The sequence below is a fragment of the Talpa europaea genome, assembly GCF_964194135.1.
Source record: "Talpa europaea genome assembly, chromosome: 11".
In the NCBI taxonomy this organism is placed as follows: Eukaryota; Metazoa; Chordata; class Mammalia; order Eulipotyphla; family Talpidae; genus Talpa; species Talpa europaea.
In genome coordinates this window covers 17,020,666-17,036,891 of record NC_140078.1, presented here as the reverse complement: position 1 = coordinate 17,036,891, position 16,226 = coordinate 17,020,666, and the positions used below count along the sequence as shown (strand labels likewise).

At 49.4% G+C, this 16,226-nt stretch overlaps 1 protein-coding gene across 1 annotated transcript; it reads right to left on the bottom strand.

Moving 5' to 3' along the window:
• Positions 1–3,219: 3,219 nt before the first annotated feature.
• Positions 3,220–7,155, bottom strand: SIRPB2 (signal regulatory protein beta 2; the record flags this gene model as incomplete). Its single annotated transcript, XM_084246647.1, is given in 6 exon segments — positions 3,220–3,389; positions 3,393–3,493; positions 4,496–4,564; positions 5,086–5,427; positions 6,471–6,842; positions 7,143–7,155. Coding segments are annotated over 6 exon segments (939 nt in total). The 3' UTR covers positions 3,220–3,347.
• Positions 7,156–16,226: the final 9,071 nt, after the last annotated feature.

Here is a 16,226-nt window from a genome sequence, read left to right as displayed (position 1 = left end):
GCGGCGGCGTGGACCCGCAGCCTAACGGCGGGGTGGGGGCCGTAGGTACTTGGGAGGTGGGGTGGCTCTTCCGTAAACATGCGGGGTCATTCCCATTTACTTCATCGGCTCATCTCATGTCATTGATCTACTCGTTCGTTCATTCACTTGTTCAATCATTTACTGAATGTTATCAAGGGCGAGGTGCTCTTCCAGGGCCTGGAAATGGATAATGTGCACAACAAAGCCCTGTCCTCTTGTTGCTCATATTCTAAGCAACAAAACCAGACTTTGAACAAATCTCTTTTCTTTCCCAACCCTTCCATGCCTTTGCCTCTTACTCCAAAGTGTCATGACCTGCGAGACCCGTGGGAAATACACCAGCCCCTCCATGTCAGCTCCTGGGCTTCCCACTAGCTTCCTTGGCTCTGGAAGCACTAAGCCGCCCCCTCCGTCCCAACCCCACCCCGTGCTGTTCCAGGAAAGTGTCAGGCATGCATTTGCATCAGAGCCATGTCATTTGCTCCCTCTCTTTCCCTCACTGGGGGTCAAGGTGCTCCCTCACTTTTCTTCAGGTGTCTGCTGACACAACCCTGTCTTTTAGGTCCACAGGTTCTTTGTCTGCTTGCCTCTTGCCTGGGATGCTCTTCTCTTCCTCTTCCCTTTGTCAGTTCTCATCCATGTCCAGGCGTCCCTTCCTCAAGGAGGATCCATCAGGTAGTCCCCCATGCATACCCAGTGACACCAGAGGCTATGACTCAAGAGCACGTGCTCTGGACTCTGCTAACCCAGGTGTGAAGCCCAGGTATTACTGCTTGTATGATCGTGAGTTCTAGATGATCTCTCTGTGGCTTCCTGTGAGCTGGCTACTAGCTGGCCACTCATGGGCAGCTGTGACCTATTTGCTATCTGCAAATCACAGCACAGCATTCCTGGACTGCCTACGGAGTATAGCCCGTATCACCAGGCAGGCCCGGGGATGCCTTGGCCGCTGTTGACCTGATTATGTGACTACCTCCATGGTGGACTCGGGATAACTTTGCCCGTGATAACATCATATACTTTGCTGATGCAAATGTCTCTCCACTTATGGTCACAATGTCCCTTTCCCTGTCCCTCATAAAACTTTGTCCCCCATTCCAATCCCACCCTCCAGACTTTATTCCTCAAACCATTTTCACATGATAGGCTTTTATTAGCCTGTGTGCTTTCAATAAATGGCACAAGAACTTCTGCTCAAGTAGCAGAGTCTTGTCTTGCAAACCTCCACGACTGCTGTGTCCCTCATCACGTCCCCACTGCTAAGCGGCAACAAAATTCCTATTACAACACTCTCTAAGCTTAATTTTCCTGATGTGCTCCGTGGAGATCCTAACACTACCTATGTCGGGTTTAAAGGGTGATGGTGGGAGATGAGATAAAATAGGTGGCAGGGACTAGAGCATGTGGGACCCTGCAAGATGAGGAGGTTTCCAGCGCAGAGCAGGAAACCACCTCCAGTATAAAGAGGCCCGGCCCGTGCTATACCATTCCATGCTCCCCTGCTATTAGTTTCCTGCTGTAAAAATTACCACAAACCTGGTGGTTAAAAACAACAAAATTTATTTTTTCCTTGTTCTGGAGGTCAGAAGTTTGCAGTCAGTATCACTGTGCTGAAGTTAAGGTTTCAGCTGGGTCCTGCGCCCTTCAGAGGCTCTGGGGAGAATCTGTTTCTTGTTCCTTCCAGCTTCTGGTGGCTGCTGGCATTCTGTGCCTTGTTATCACCACATCTCTGCCTTTGTGGCTGCACTGCTTTCTCCTCTTCCTCTTCTGTATCAAATCTCCCTCTCTCATCAGCACAATTGTCACTGCATCTAGGGTCCCTCTGGGTAGTACAAGATAGCCTCCCCATTCAAGATCCTAAATTACCCTGGTGAAGTCCTTTTTTTTTTTTTTTTTTAAGCTAGGGATGAGGACTTAGAGGGGGTGGAGGTGACATTAAGTTTACCCTATTTACCTTTTCTGATTTCTGGTAATTAAACGATGCACTAGCACTCAGATTAAATCAGTGTTTCCTTTGATTTAGGTTTGTTTAAGCTGTTTCTCTGTTGTGATAAGAAACATCCATACTAACCCACTTCCCCACATGGTAGGGACATTTAGTAAGTGTTCCCAAGGAAGGGGAGAAAGGGGGCTCATAGGGCACATAGCACATGTCCAGCCCTCAGTAAATGCTGATTAGAGTTGGTTGTTAGGGCAGAGACGTCCGCACTATCGTTCTCCATGTTCTGAGAGGTGAAGTGGCCGTATAGTTGCTAAGAGCCCATGGGAGAGAGCAGAGGCTTCAGGGATAGCAGTCAGGTGTGTCTGCACTCAGGGCTTGCAACCCTGAGGCCCAGCTAACCATTGTGTGGACTGCTCTGTGCGTTGTAGGACAGTTAGGAGCACCCCTGAATTTTACCCACTAGATGGGGATAGCACCCCCCAAACTGTGACAACCTAGTAGGTTTCTAGATATTTCCAAATGACCCTTGGGGGCAAAAGTCTCTTCTTGAGAACTACTATCCTCCATTGTGAGGCTTTGCTGGAGGGGGTGCCGTGTCAGCTGGGAATTGACTCAGGTGTCCCAGAGAGCAAGTAAGAGGTTATCCACTAATATTTGGAAAATTCTAGCAAAGCACACTGTTGCCAGAATAAAGACTACATTTCCCAGCTTCCTTGCAGGTAGGTATGACCATATGACCACACTCTAGCCAATCAGAGTGAAGGGCACATTCAGAGCTGTGCCCAGGAAGGGGAGGGTTATGCTCCCATTCATTGCCTCTGTTTAGGCCCTGCTGCCTGGGATGTGTACTTAGTAGCAAGAAGGTCAAGGAATCCTGGGTCTTTATATCAAAGATATAGCTTTGCCTGCTTATGCTTGTATAACTGGAAAAATCAACTTTGTGTTTGAAGTCACTGTTATTTAAGAGTTTTATTCAAGTTGCAAAGTCTGCATTCTAACTATTAGAGCTGCCTGAGCCAGCCACAAGGGGAAGGAAAGAATGCAGGAAAAGAGGAAGAGAAAGATATGACTGGAGGGGCCCCAGAGGTCTGACTGGGCGAGCTCAGAGATGCGCCAGGAAACCCTGGGCACTCCAGAGGGGCTGCAGCAGGGACAAGGGCCTTGAGGACAACGAGGTTTGGAACAGGCTGAGAAGAGAGAGGTAGATACATCAGACGGGAGCCTGGTATATAATGGGGAATTTTACCAGGTGGACGAAATTTAAATAGAAGGATCCAGGAGGATCCAGGAGCATCTGAGGCTGGGATAAAGGCAGAAAAATGGTTTAGGAGCCCTGGGTCCCTCTCTGACTCAGCATATGCTGTGCTAACCCCTTACCCCCACCCTATGCTAAGCACAGCTCTGCTGGGCCTGGGATCTTGATGTCTTATTGCTGGACACTCCTCCATTGGGCAGCCAGGACTAGCAGGGAAACAGCCAGTGTCACCACCTTCAGTCCCAGGATCACATGTATGAGGACAGACAGGTAGCCTGGAGCACAAAGGGAAGAGCTCAGGAAGGACCTGGTGTAAGGTCCCAGAAGCCCAGACCTCAGTGCTCCTTGTTGGTGAGGTGGGCCCAGCTGCCCTATCATCTCTGGGCCCACATTCTTTCTACACTGGGGGAGGAGACCTCTGTCCAGCGCCTAAAGAAGTTTTGCCCAATAGGCTACCTGTACCTTTCCTCATCTGGACAATATCCCTGACTTCTGACTATAAAAGAAATTGCTTTCACCAACAGGCTGCTCAGCTCTCAGACTCTGAGCTAAATACTTCCAAATAGTCTGATATAGTCCTCAAACATATCTTAGGAGGTAAGAGAACAATCTAATTTAAATAGATGAGCATATATACCCAGAGTGGGGAAGTGGCTTGCTCCGCTAAGGCAACATGTGTCAGAGAAGTGACAGGACCAGGTGGGCTGCTCCCAAGAATGGCCATAGCAGGGCTGAGCATCAGAGAGGTTGCCCTGGTCTCTCTAGCTCATCTGGGCATAGGGAGCTCTATCCAAACCCCCCCGCCCCAGTTACTGAGTGTCCCTCAGTGCCAACACACAGTGCTGGGCATTTGGCAGATGTGATCTCATTGAATCCATACACAAAGGCGTCCTCGTTCTTATCCCCAGTGCCCCTCCCCACCATGCACAGATCAGGACACCAGAGAGTCCAGGAATTAGGCAACCATGCAACTAGGCTTTTGCAAGGATGCCTGGCTCTGCAACACTGCTCCACACAGTTTCACAGTGAATCCTTGCACTGAATCACAGGGAGCTTATTAACCCTCACATTGCCCACTGAAAAGTTAGCATTGGCTATTAAAGTATTTTTTTTCGTTATGTTTTCAGGTTTGGTAGTTGAGATGGAGTCCAGGGAATTTTCTTGGTGGCAGGTGGATCCTAGAAGTCTGAGACCACTCCCTTCCCATGCCCAACCCAACTTTGGGCCCCTTTGTTTGTGGGGGATTGGTTAACTCCACTGGAGTTAGGTATACTCACCTGGTATAGGTAGCCAGTATTGCCCATGTTCATTGGTGAATTCTGCATCTTGGGGAGATATGGGATTTGCTGCAAGGGAGAAAGATTGTCTCATATTCTCCCCTTTTCTTCCCTTGTCCTGCCACTCCTGAGTTCTGTGTAGGAGCTGGGGGTTACTCAGATCAGTCTGGCAGTTGCTACCTGGGATAGGAGCTGAAAGTCAAACCTGGTAACTATGAAAGGCTCGTTAGACCTGCTTGGGCATCTTTGGGGTAGGGACAATGTCTGATTCTTTGCAGTGTCCACAGCACCTAGGTACAGTACAGAGCAGTCAACAGGCATGCAGTATATTTTTGTTGAATCATTAATGGTCTAGTCAAAGTTCTGTGGAGCCCAGAATGGGGAGAAATTAACTCTGCCTGGGAGAAGATTTCACAGAGAGGGGGCTATTTGTTCTGGGTCTTGAAGGGTAAGTAGGAGTACTACAGAGAAAAAGAGAAAGCATTCCAGGGAGAGGTAAGTGCTTATGTAAAGTCAAGGAGGCTGAGAAGACCTGGCTTGTTTGGGATAAAGCTGTCCCCCCCACCAACATTCTACATCCCCTGTCTTACCGCTCACTCTCAGCCTGGTGCCCTGCCCAGACAGGTATTGTCTGTTGGGTTTCCTCTGAAACTTTACACAGTAGTAGGTGCCTGCATCTTCAACGGAGACGCTTTGGAAAAGAATGCTGAAATCAACACTGGAGGCCTGAACCGCTGTCACATTGGGGTGGGAGATGCCTCCGAAGTTGTAAATGGCTTCCCGGCTCAGACCAGCTCCTCGAAACCACCTGATGGGACCAGGGGGACCATCTCCAAGTACTGTGCAGTTCAGGATGACAGTGTCTCCAGCAATTGCCAGCACCAGCTCCTGGGGCTGGATGATCCAGAGGTCTGGCTCTTGGTCTCCAGCTCCTGAAGCCAAAGAGAGGGTCCTTGTTGATTTCCCTCTCTTACTCCTTTGTCCTCTTATTTCCTCCTTCATATCTTGCCTCACTTATTCCTTGTCTGATTTCTTTCCCCAGCTCTTCCCTTCCCATTCCATCATCATTCACTAGTTGATTCACTCAGTAAGGAAGCAGAGATGCTAAAACTGGGGAAGAGGAAAGCTAGAGGACACACACCTTTCTGTCTGCCACTCCTGAGCCCTTCAGTAGGAGCTGGGGCCCTTATGAAGTGCTCACTCTGTTGGTGGAGACAGCCTAGGAAATCCCTCTGAGGCTGGAAACCCAGAGGACACAGGACCACAGATGAGGCACCTGTCACGACTTGGCAGTGTGCCTGAAATGTTAAAATGAACCTCCCCGCCCCTCCATTGCCCCAATGTTTTTTGTATTAACAGTTCACAGAATGGCTTCACAAACATCTTTCTTCTGTTTTCTATACCTGAATGGCCCTTGAAGTAGGAATTATGTTGTTTACTTTACCAATGAAACACCTGAAGTATGTAGAAATGATGTCACTGATTTAAGTACACACTCCAATTGAATGACAGCCCCAGGATTTGGGTTTCCAGGTCACCCCTGGTGAACTTAGAGGTAGGATAACTGATTATTTAGGGAGCTCCAGCCCTTGACCCTCTCTGGTCACATGGTACTCTGGGTACTCCATGCTTTTGCATGGCCTCCCAGTGGCCAGCACTTCCTTATCTCTGGACTTGGCACTTAGCAAGGTCATCTGCTGCAGCCAATGGGCTGTGGGCAGCCATTAGGGGAGTAGAAGCTGGAAATGTGTTTGGGATAATGGGATGGACCGTCTGGTGCCTCTGCCTCCTGGGCACTCGGGTAGCTTCACCTTTCCAGTCTGGGTTCCAGAATGAGACAGGTGTAGCAAAATCACCCCAACTGTCTGTAAATGTGCTATGCTAATAGTTGTATAACCCCGAGAGTCTGCGTGTGCAGCAGGATCGTGAAAAAAGGTGACTGATATTGGGAGACAGAGGAGAGCCTGATACTCACCCTTCACAAGCACTGAGGTGCCCTCATCCAGGTCCACTTTTGAGTTCTTACTCAAGTCATCAAACTGCACGCAGCGGTAGGTGCCAGCCTGCTTCTTGGTGACATTGTGAAAATAGATGGAATAGTCACAATTATGTGGCTCCAGTGTCCGCTGGATCAAGGGTGTCACTCCCGGGAAGAAGCCATGTTTGAAGTTGTAAATCTCCTGCTGGCGCTGATCGCTCACCTTGACCCATTTGATCATGTCATCGACGCAGGAGCCGGCCACAGAACACTGCAGCAGGAGCGACTCACCCTCCTGAACCAGCATGGGGCCCTCAGGCTGTAGCACCTGCCCCTCGCTGCTGCTCTCGAGGCTCTGTTCACAGGCTCCTGTGAAAGAAGAGGGTCTCATGCAGGGCAGGAAGGACGGGAGCTCTCCAGGCAAGCTGAACATAGTTCTTCAGTTACTAGTTAGCCAAGCACAGTTATTCAGGACACTGAAGGTTGTGTTGGACAAGGAAAGAGATAAGGTGGTTCAGTGCAAGGATTCACAGTGAAACTGTGTGGAGCAGTGTTGCAGAGCCAGGCATCCTGGCAAGAGTCTAGCTGTGTGGTTGCCTAATTCCCGGGCTCTCTGTGCATGGGGGAGAAGGGGAAGGGGTACTGGGGATAAGAATGAGGAACACCTACCTTCCAGCATCATGTATGGGTTCAATGAGCTCACACCTGCCAGTGCCCAGCCCTGTGTCATATCACCTGTTGACTCTGAAAGACACTCAGTAACTGGGGTGGGGGTGGGGAGCTTAAGATAGAGCCCCCTACCCCAAGAAGAGCTAGAGAGACTAGGGCAGACTCCTAGATGCTCAGCCCTGCTCTGGCCATTCTTGAGAGCCAGCCCACCTGGTCCTATCACTTCTCTGACGCAGAAGCACAGATTTTAAAGAAATTAAAAGGATAATGAGATAATATTACTGACAAGTTGTACAAGTTCAATGAATATATATTGGACAACATGAACAAATTCCTTGAAAAACACAAACTACCAAAGCTACTGCAAGAAGAAATAGATAATCTTGAAAGACCTATTATCTATCTATTTAAAATATTTACTTTGCATTAAAAACCTTTCCACAGAAAAACTCAAAGCCCAGATGGCTTCACTAGTGAAATCTACCATATGCTTAGATATAACACCCACATCATGATCTATAAAAACAAATTGATAAATTGGACTTCCTAAAAATTAAAAACTCCTGTTCAAAACTCCTGTTCTAGCCTGAAAAGACAGGCTAGAGGGTAGGAGAAAATCTTTGCAAAAGATATTATTTATAACAGATTGATAACCAGACTGTAACAAATACTCTCAAAACTCAAAAGAACACAGTTTTAAAATGGGAGTTGGGCACACACTTCACCAAAAAGAATGCACATGAAAGATATTCAACATCATTATGCATTTAGAAAATGCATATGGAAAACCCCAACAAGATATTACTACAAACCAACCAGAAGGACTACAAAAGATTAAAAAGATTGACAGTAGCAAGTGTCAGTAAGGATCTGGAGGAAAAATGTCATTCTCAGGCATTGTTGATGAAAAATAAAATGGTACAATTTGCGAGTGTCTTAAAATGTTAAACCACATGATCTAGTCATTTTATTCTTAGATTCTTTTCCAAGAGAAATGAAAGCATATGTTCACACCAGGGCTCACACGAATAGTTACAGGTGCTTTATTTCTAGTAATCCCAAGCCGAAAACAACGCAACTTTCTGTCAACAGGTGAATGAAAAAATGATGTGTGGTTTATCCATACACTAGATAAAAATGGGGGAAAAAACAAATGATTGATGCATGCAACAGGAATGAACCTAAAAATAATTATGCTGTGTAAAAGCAGACCCAGAGGCATACTGTCTGAACTTTGTTGTAAAGTGTTCTAGAGAATTCAAACTGTCTGCAGTGACAGAAAGCAGATAGGTGATTGCTTGAGGAGGAGGCAGAATGGAGGGGATGCATCACAAGGAATCTTTTATTTATTTTTAAATTTTATTTATTTTTGCACAGAAGAACTGCAGGCCAGAGGTGTGGTGTGTGCGGTGTGTGCGTGTGAGAGGATTTACCAGAGTCAGAGTGGGGAGCAGAACAGGTGGATTTATTGAAATGCACTGATAAGGGGCCTCCCCTGGTGGCACAGCGGTTGATCGCTAGGCTGCGAAGCTGCCTGCAGCCTCTGCAGAGCCAGTTTGATCCCTGGCCGCTGGGCAAGGGTCCTACATGGCGCACACACCTCTCCTGCAGCGCCCGCTGCTCTCCTCAGCAGTGTCTCCTCAGCGGTCCTTCTGCCTGTTCTGCTCCCCACTCTGGCTCTGGTGAATTCTCTCGCACTCCTCCACTTCTGACTGTACCCAGTGCTTGTTTAAATAAATAAATCAATCTTAAAAAAAAAAAAAGAAATACACTGATAAGGGGAGCAGCAGGCAATCAGGAGAGGTCGGCAGGGATCCTGCACTTATTGGACCCAGCAGGGAACCTGCACCTACATAACCCAGCAGGGTGCCAGTACCTAGAGAATCCAGCAGTGAGTTGGCAACTACAGGGACCAGCAAGGAGCCATTACCTATAGAGACCAGCAGGGAGTTGCAAGCTACAAAACCAGCAAAGGGGCAGAAGGACCCAGTTGGATCTGGCACCTACCGAATCCAGCAGGGAGCCGGCACCTGTAGAGCCCAGTAGGGAGCCTGGACCTACAGAACCCAGCAGGGGGCCTGAACATATAGAGCCCAGCAGGGGCCCAGCATCTCTAGGTCCAAGCTGGGAGCCAGTAAGTATAGTGTCCAGCAGGGAGTCAGTGATTACAGTGCTCAGCAGAAGAGGGCAATAAGAGTGCTCAGCAGGGAGCTTGCACCTATAGGGCCCAGCAGAGAGCTTGCATCCATAGGACACTACAAAGAGCCAGGACCTATAGGGCCCAGCAGGCACTGTGCAATTACAGTGCTCAGCAGGGAGCCAGCACCTACAGCACACAACAGGGAGACAACACCTACAGTGCCCAGCAGGGAGCCAAACCCTACAGAACCATCTGGGAGCTGGTAATTATAGTGCCCACAAGGGGGCCACACCCACCTGGCCCAGAGGAAGCCTGTGCTACAGGGCACAGTAGGAAGCCCGCACCGAGAGGGCCCAGCAGGGAGCTGGCACTTGTAGGGCTCAGCTGGTGTCAACACATATAGAACCCAGAAGGGAGCCAGCACCTAAAGAACCAAGGTGGAGCGGGCAACAACGGGACCCAACAGGGACTCAGGATCCAACAGGAGACTTCACCTAGAGAACGCATCAGGGAGTTGGCACCAACAGAATGCAGCAGGGGCTGACAATATAAGACCCAGCAGGAACCTGGCACCCATAGGGCCCAGCAGGAAGCCTGCACTTATAGGGCATGGCAGGGCACTGGCCCCTTAATGAACTTCACCACCAGCCGGAACCTATAGGGCGAGTCTGAACCTATAGGGTCTAGCAGGGAGCTGAACCTTACAGGGCCTGGACAGGACCCCAACCACATGGGCAGGAGATGGGATGAACCCACTGAGAGCCAGGCATCTTATCTGGTTGGTAAGAGTATTCTGAGGCTGAGCTGTGCCCAGGAGCCCCAAGACTTGAGCTAAACTGACCTTGGTTTAGAAGAGACACAGGTACAACCATGTTAGCCAATAGTTGTTAAATTTACATTATGCCAGGTGCTTAGAGGTGTCATGTCAGTGAATCTCCCTAAAAGTCATGAAGTGGGCCCTATGATTGGATCACTTTAAAGAGAGGAAAACAGGCCCAGAGAGAAGATACTAAAAGTGATCGGAGGTGAGGTTCCAGCCTGTCTCGGGCTGAGCCAGCGCTGGCTGGTGGGTTTGGGATGGGTACGGTCGCCCAGGGCCAGGCTAAGCGGGCTCCCGTGCTGGCGTCAATTCTCTGCTCTGGCTGCTTTAAAATTCTTAAATGTTTTAAACAAAGAACCTGTGTTTTCACTTTGCACAGGACCGGCAAACTACACAGCCAGCCCTGGGCTGAGCCTCACCACTTTTATAGTTAATACAGCCCCGCTAGTGAAAGGTCCCATTAGCTCCCCAAAGAGCATGGTCTCCGACACGACCCTACAAGTGTCGGAACCTGAACCCACACTCCGGGAGCCCAGGGCCCAGAAGCTTAATTTCACTACATTCTCAAGAAGTCCTGCCTCTTGGGACACTGAGGTCCCAGGAGGTCCATGGAGGTCAGGAAGGCTCTCAACTGCCCTCTCACTTCATCCTGATGGTATTGCTAGGGCTCCCGCTACCTCTCTGGGGCCAGGCAGGGGGGGATCCTGTTCTGTCCCAGGTCCCACTCACCTGAGAAGAGGAGAAGAAGCTTTGGCAGCAGGGAGCAGAGGGCAGGGATGACTGTGGTGGGCATTGGGAGGGCAGCTCCCGCAGCTCCCAAGACTTGCCTTCCGTTCTGCCCTCTGGTGTGTGCAGGAACTGAGCTCGGGTCAGTGGGCAAGGCTGTTTCTGCTTCTCTCAGACAAGGCTACTTGGGGAAGTGTTTACAGTAAGACAAAGTGCTGATGCAAGAGGAAGGAGCCAGGGGTGTGTGTGTGTTTGTGTGTATGTGTGTGTGTGTGGGGGGGGTAGGGTGGGGTGGGGTGTAGGGTAAATGGTTTTCAGGCTTTTCTTCCCTCCTGCCATGAGGATTGCCAGGCCTGATGTGGCACCTGCATTTTGTTACATTGTTACAGTTCTATTATTTACTTCTGTGGGCCATGGCAGCAGTATAGAGATATTGCCAGGAGAAACAGGGGCAAAAGAACTCCAGAGAAGCCCAGAGTGAAGACTTGCCAGGGCTTAGAGGCCTACTGGCCTCCTGGCACCCCTGCCTGCCGTGTACCTGGTTGCTGCACTATATGTAAAAGCTCAATAAAAGCCTGAAAAACCCACCGAGGGCTCCAGGACTCCTTTACCCGTCTGGTCTGCTTGAATCACAGAAACCTGCTCAGTGGCCTTCCTGGCACTACAGGGAGGGATTCTGCATAACTATCCCCACAGTGGTTCCTATAATCACTCTGTCAAAATCATAATGACTCCTTGCCACAGGCGCTGTCCTCAGGCTCTGGAGGGGACATGAGGGCTGTCACCGTATGCCTGGAGCTGGCTGGACTTAGGATGGAGTTTGGGTCTGCTGGCTGGGTGCCCTCTCAGTCACTTGGCCTGGCTGAGCCTTGTTTTCCTCATCTGCAAAACGGGGACAGCAGTAATCCCCACCCCCTGCCCCTGTTGTGGTCATTACCTGAAGCATGTGTGTGAGGGCTCCATGTGAGATGGATGTGAGCATATTAGATGCACTTTTTTTTTTTAAAGATTTATTTATTTATACAAGAACTGGGGTACAGGCCAGATGCACGGGAGGGTGAGAGGATTCACCAGAGACAGAGTGGGGAACAGAACAGGCAGACTGACTGAAATACACTGCTGAGGGTAGCAGTGGAGAGACAGGAGAGGTCTGCTGCGCCACGTGGGACCCTCACCCGCTGGCAGGGATCAGACCGGTGCTGCAGAGGCTGCGGACAGATTCACAGCGCTGCACTCAACCACTTACACCACCAGGGGAGGCCCTAGGTGCACATATTGACCATCATTGTTCATGAAATGTAGGAATTTGCAGAGGTGACACTAGCCTAAGAAGAAAGACTTACTACAAAACAAGCCCCCAGGCCTCCTTTTTGGCTTTGCAGGGAGGGCACGGCCCCCATTCCTAAAAGTATAATCATGGTAATTCTCTAAGCCTCTATTTCTTGGGATTCAAATGAAACACACTGAGGCTGTGCAAAAACTTGTGTTTGTGACATCTTGATTTTCTGTAACTGATCAAAACTCCTCCGCAGCTCCCATAAGGCTGACTGTCAATTTGGAGGAAGTGCTGAAATTTGCCAGTTCAAGCAACCCAGTCTCCCCCGGTTCTGATGGCCTGTTTAGCTGTGTTGTCTGGCTTCAAGTCTTGGCTTTATCTGTTTCTGACTGTGTGGCCTTAGGACAATCATTTGAGCACATTGTGCTTCAGTTTTCTGATCTGTAAAATAGTTATAAAAATGCAGTGCACGTAGGGGTGGAGCCCCTGTAACCACCACCGTTCTGTTTTAGGTCAACACCGTCTTTTCTAGGCTAGGAAAATATTGATCAAAGGCCAGGTGTTCAGGACTTCCCTTGTCCTTCCTATTCCACATGGTCCTGAAATAGGAAGTTGAGGTTGTGGGGACAGAAGAAGCTGACTTTTCACCCTGGGGCAGGAGGGAAGGTCTTGTGCTCTGGTCAGTCATAAGAAAATTGTATGGTTGGGTCCCTCAGCCCTTTGCCTTGGGTGTGCTGAGGTAGCACTGGTCCCGTCTGGCCCTTTGGACCTTGCTGGAAGTGCTGTTAGAACCTGCTGCTCCCTTTATTGTTCTTCTGTGGAGAAGACCAGATATTGGAGCCTCTCTGAATTGCCCATCTGCCTAGAAATCTCCTCCAGAACTCCGGCACCTCTGTGTCACTCTTGCAGGGAACTTCTGAATTATCTGTTGGCATGGATTCCTCACTTGGCTATTTCTTTTGATCTCAAATGTTGCTTCATTTTATTTATTGTAATAGGTAAGGCATTGCAGTGGTTAGCTATTATTATGTAACAAATCACCCCAAATGCAGTGGCTTAAAAGACGAACCAGCTATTTAATCTGTGATTCTGTGGGTTGGTCATTTCATTGGGCTTGGCTCCTTGATTCTTCTCATCTCAGCTGATTTTGACCAGGATTGCTCATGCACTCGAGATCAGGGGCGGGTTGACTAGGGAACTCCAGGGCTAACGGTCATCTGGGCCACTCAGCAACCGTCCATGTGGTCTCTCAGGGAGACTAGTCTGGGTGTGTTCACAGTAAAGGGACAGTCTTGAGACAGAGCGGAGGTTGCAAGTTACAGTGTCAGCTCTGCTATTCTTTTGGCCAAAGCAAGTCACAGGTCAGATCAGATTCAAAGGCTAGAAAGTAGACTTCACCTCTTCCTAGAAGGAGCTGCAAAGTCATACTGCAAAGGGCATGGCGATAGAGAAGGGGTGAAGAATTGTGGACATTTTGGTAGTTGATCTATCATGGGCCTCCATAAGATTCAGGAGTCATAGGATTCAAAGTCTTTTCTAGGGCTCCCAGATATTACCTTCCTGAGGGTTCACCAGTCACCAGTTTCTGGAAAGTCAACCCCCTCACTATTTCTGACTTGTTGCTCAGAAGCAAGGCTGGGCATTGAACTTTGGGGTGATCTATAGCCTCCTGGACAATCTAGGAAACCAGGATATGGTGCCTCTGTTCTAAGAACCTCTAAACCCACCTGAGGTTTCTCTTCTCCATACCCATCCTCCCCCAGCATTTTAACCCCAGAGTGGGGGAGTGCCAGGACCCTGGCATCTCAACTCCTGGCATTCTCTCCTTTGTCTCTTGATATCCTTACTGAGCCATAAGGGGAAGTGTTCCCCTTCTTTCCTTCAGCCCTTTCCGGAACACAGATAGTGAATAGTAGCTATTTTCCACAGCTTCCCACCTTACTCTTGGGCTGTATAAGGGCTCTGGTTCTTGGGGTGCATCCCAGGGATGGACCCCAAACCCTGTCCCCACACCCAGATGCTTTCAGGTATTGCAGCCTAGCAGAATATCATTTTCCACAGCTCACTAGATTCATCACCCAGTCTGTGGAAGAAGCCCTTGTTTGGGCCTCTCCACAGCCACATCCCCCTCTTCCTTGCTAACAGACCCTTCCACTTCTGCTCAGCAGTGGGTTTCAGCGGAACCTCAGCCCCAGGAGACAGATCATCCCTAGGGCCAGGTATGATGGCCCCACCCCTGGCTGATGTTTGGTAGAGCCATTGGTCAAAGCTGGGACATGTGTTGAAATTCTAACCAATCAGAAGTGAGGGGAAGTTGGCTAGAGGCTTCTGGGGGGTGGAAAAGTCCCCAAGTTCACTGCCTCAGTGTGTAGATAGTGGACTGGTGAGAAACCTATTGGGTAAATCAAGTAACTACCATTTTACAAAGCATCAGGGGGCCTCCCTGGTGACGCAAGGCGTTAACCCACAACCTTTGAAGCTATTCGCAGTGCAGCAGGAGTTCGATCCCTGGCCAGAGAGCTACCTACATGGCTGTAGGATAAATGGTTTTTTCAGGCTTTTCTGCCCTCCCACCATTAGGATTGCCTTCCCTGATGGGGCACCCTTAGTTGTTGCATTGTTGCAAACTATCTTATTTACTTCCGTGGGCCATGGGAGGAGTATTGAGACAGTCACCAAGAGAAGCAGAAGCAGGAAAAGAAGCAGGAGAGAGGCAGGAGAGGCAGGAGAGAAAGGGGGAGAAAGAGGCCAGAGAAGCCCAGAGTGAAGACTTGCCGGGGGCTTAGAGGCCTACTGGCCTCCTGGCCCCCTGGCACTCCTGCCTGCCATTGTACCTGGTTGCTGCGATGCATGTAAAGCTCAATAAAAGCCTGAGAAGGTCACCGAGGGCTCCAAGACTCTCCTTTACCTATCTGCCGGATCATAGACAACCTGCTCAGAGCCCGTCCTGGCACTACAGTGGCACAGCAGACCTCTCCTGACTTGCCTACTGCTCCCCTCAGCAGTGCATTGAAGTTGATCTGCCTGTTCTCCCCACTCTGTCTCTGTTGAATCCTCTCACCCCCCACACCTCTGGCCTGTACCCCAGTTCTTGTATTCGTAAATAAATAAATCTTTAAAAAAATTAAAAAATGAAAAGCATCAGGGACACTATCATAAGCAGGGGATTCAGAATTAGGTTCTGAGAACCAAGGGTTAAATCCTGCAGACTAAACTTGCTCCCTGCACCTTTTCTTCCATCCTTCCTACCTGAGATCAATTGCATTAGGACATCTGGGATAAAATGAGGTCTCCAAATGGTTTTTATGCAGCTCATTATTATCTCTATTCCTTGTTTCGGTAATGGTGGAATGGTGGATATCTGTTGGAATGGATTTCTACCCACAAATAAAATTGGCGTTAATTAAAAAAAAAAAGAAAAAAGGATACCATACAATAGCCTCACGCTGCTATAACTTCGTCATGTCTTTTATTTCACAACTTTATTGAGATATCCACCCGGCATAAAATCGACTCCACAAAGTGTACAATTCGGTGGTTTTTAGTATAAACAGAGTTGGTGAAGCTTCTGACATGCAGTTACAAAACGTGCCAGTTGGTGTCACTGCAGAGCTCTGCAGGCCGGTTTCCTTCCTTCCTTCCTTCCTTCCTTCCTTCCTTCCTTCCTTCCTTCCTTCCTTCCTTCCTTCCTTCCTTCCTTCCTTCCTTCCTTCCTTCCTTCCTTCCTTCCTTCCTTCCTTCCTTCCTTCCTTCCTTCCTTCCTTCCTTCCTTCCTTCCTTCCTTCCTTCCTTCCTTCCTTCCTTCCTTCCTTCCTTCCTTCCTTCCTTCCTTCCCTCCCTCTCTCCCCCCTCCCTCCCTGGGGTCCAGGCCAGAGGTGCAGGGGGGAGAGGGGGAGAGGACTCACCAGAGACAGAGTGGGGAACAGAACAGGCAGATAGAAACACACTGCTGAGGGCAGCAGCGGGCGAGACAGGAGAGGTCTGCCGCGCCATGTGGCTTGCTCCCTGCCTGGCAGGGGATCGAACTTGTGCTGCAGAGGCTGCGGATTGCCTCATAGTGTGGTGCCCAACCCCTTGCGCCACCAGGGAGGTTCCTGCAGGCGGGTTTTCACTGTTTTTCCC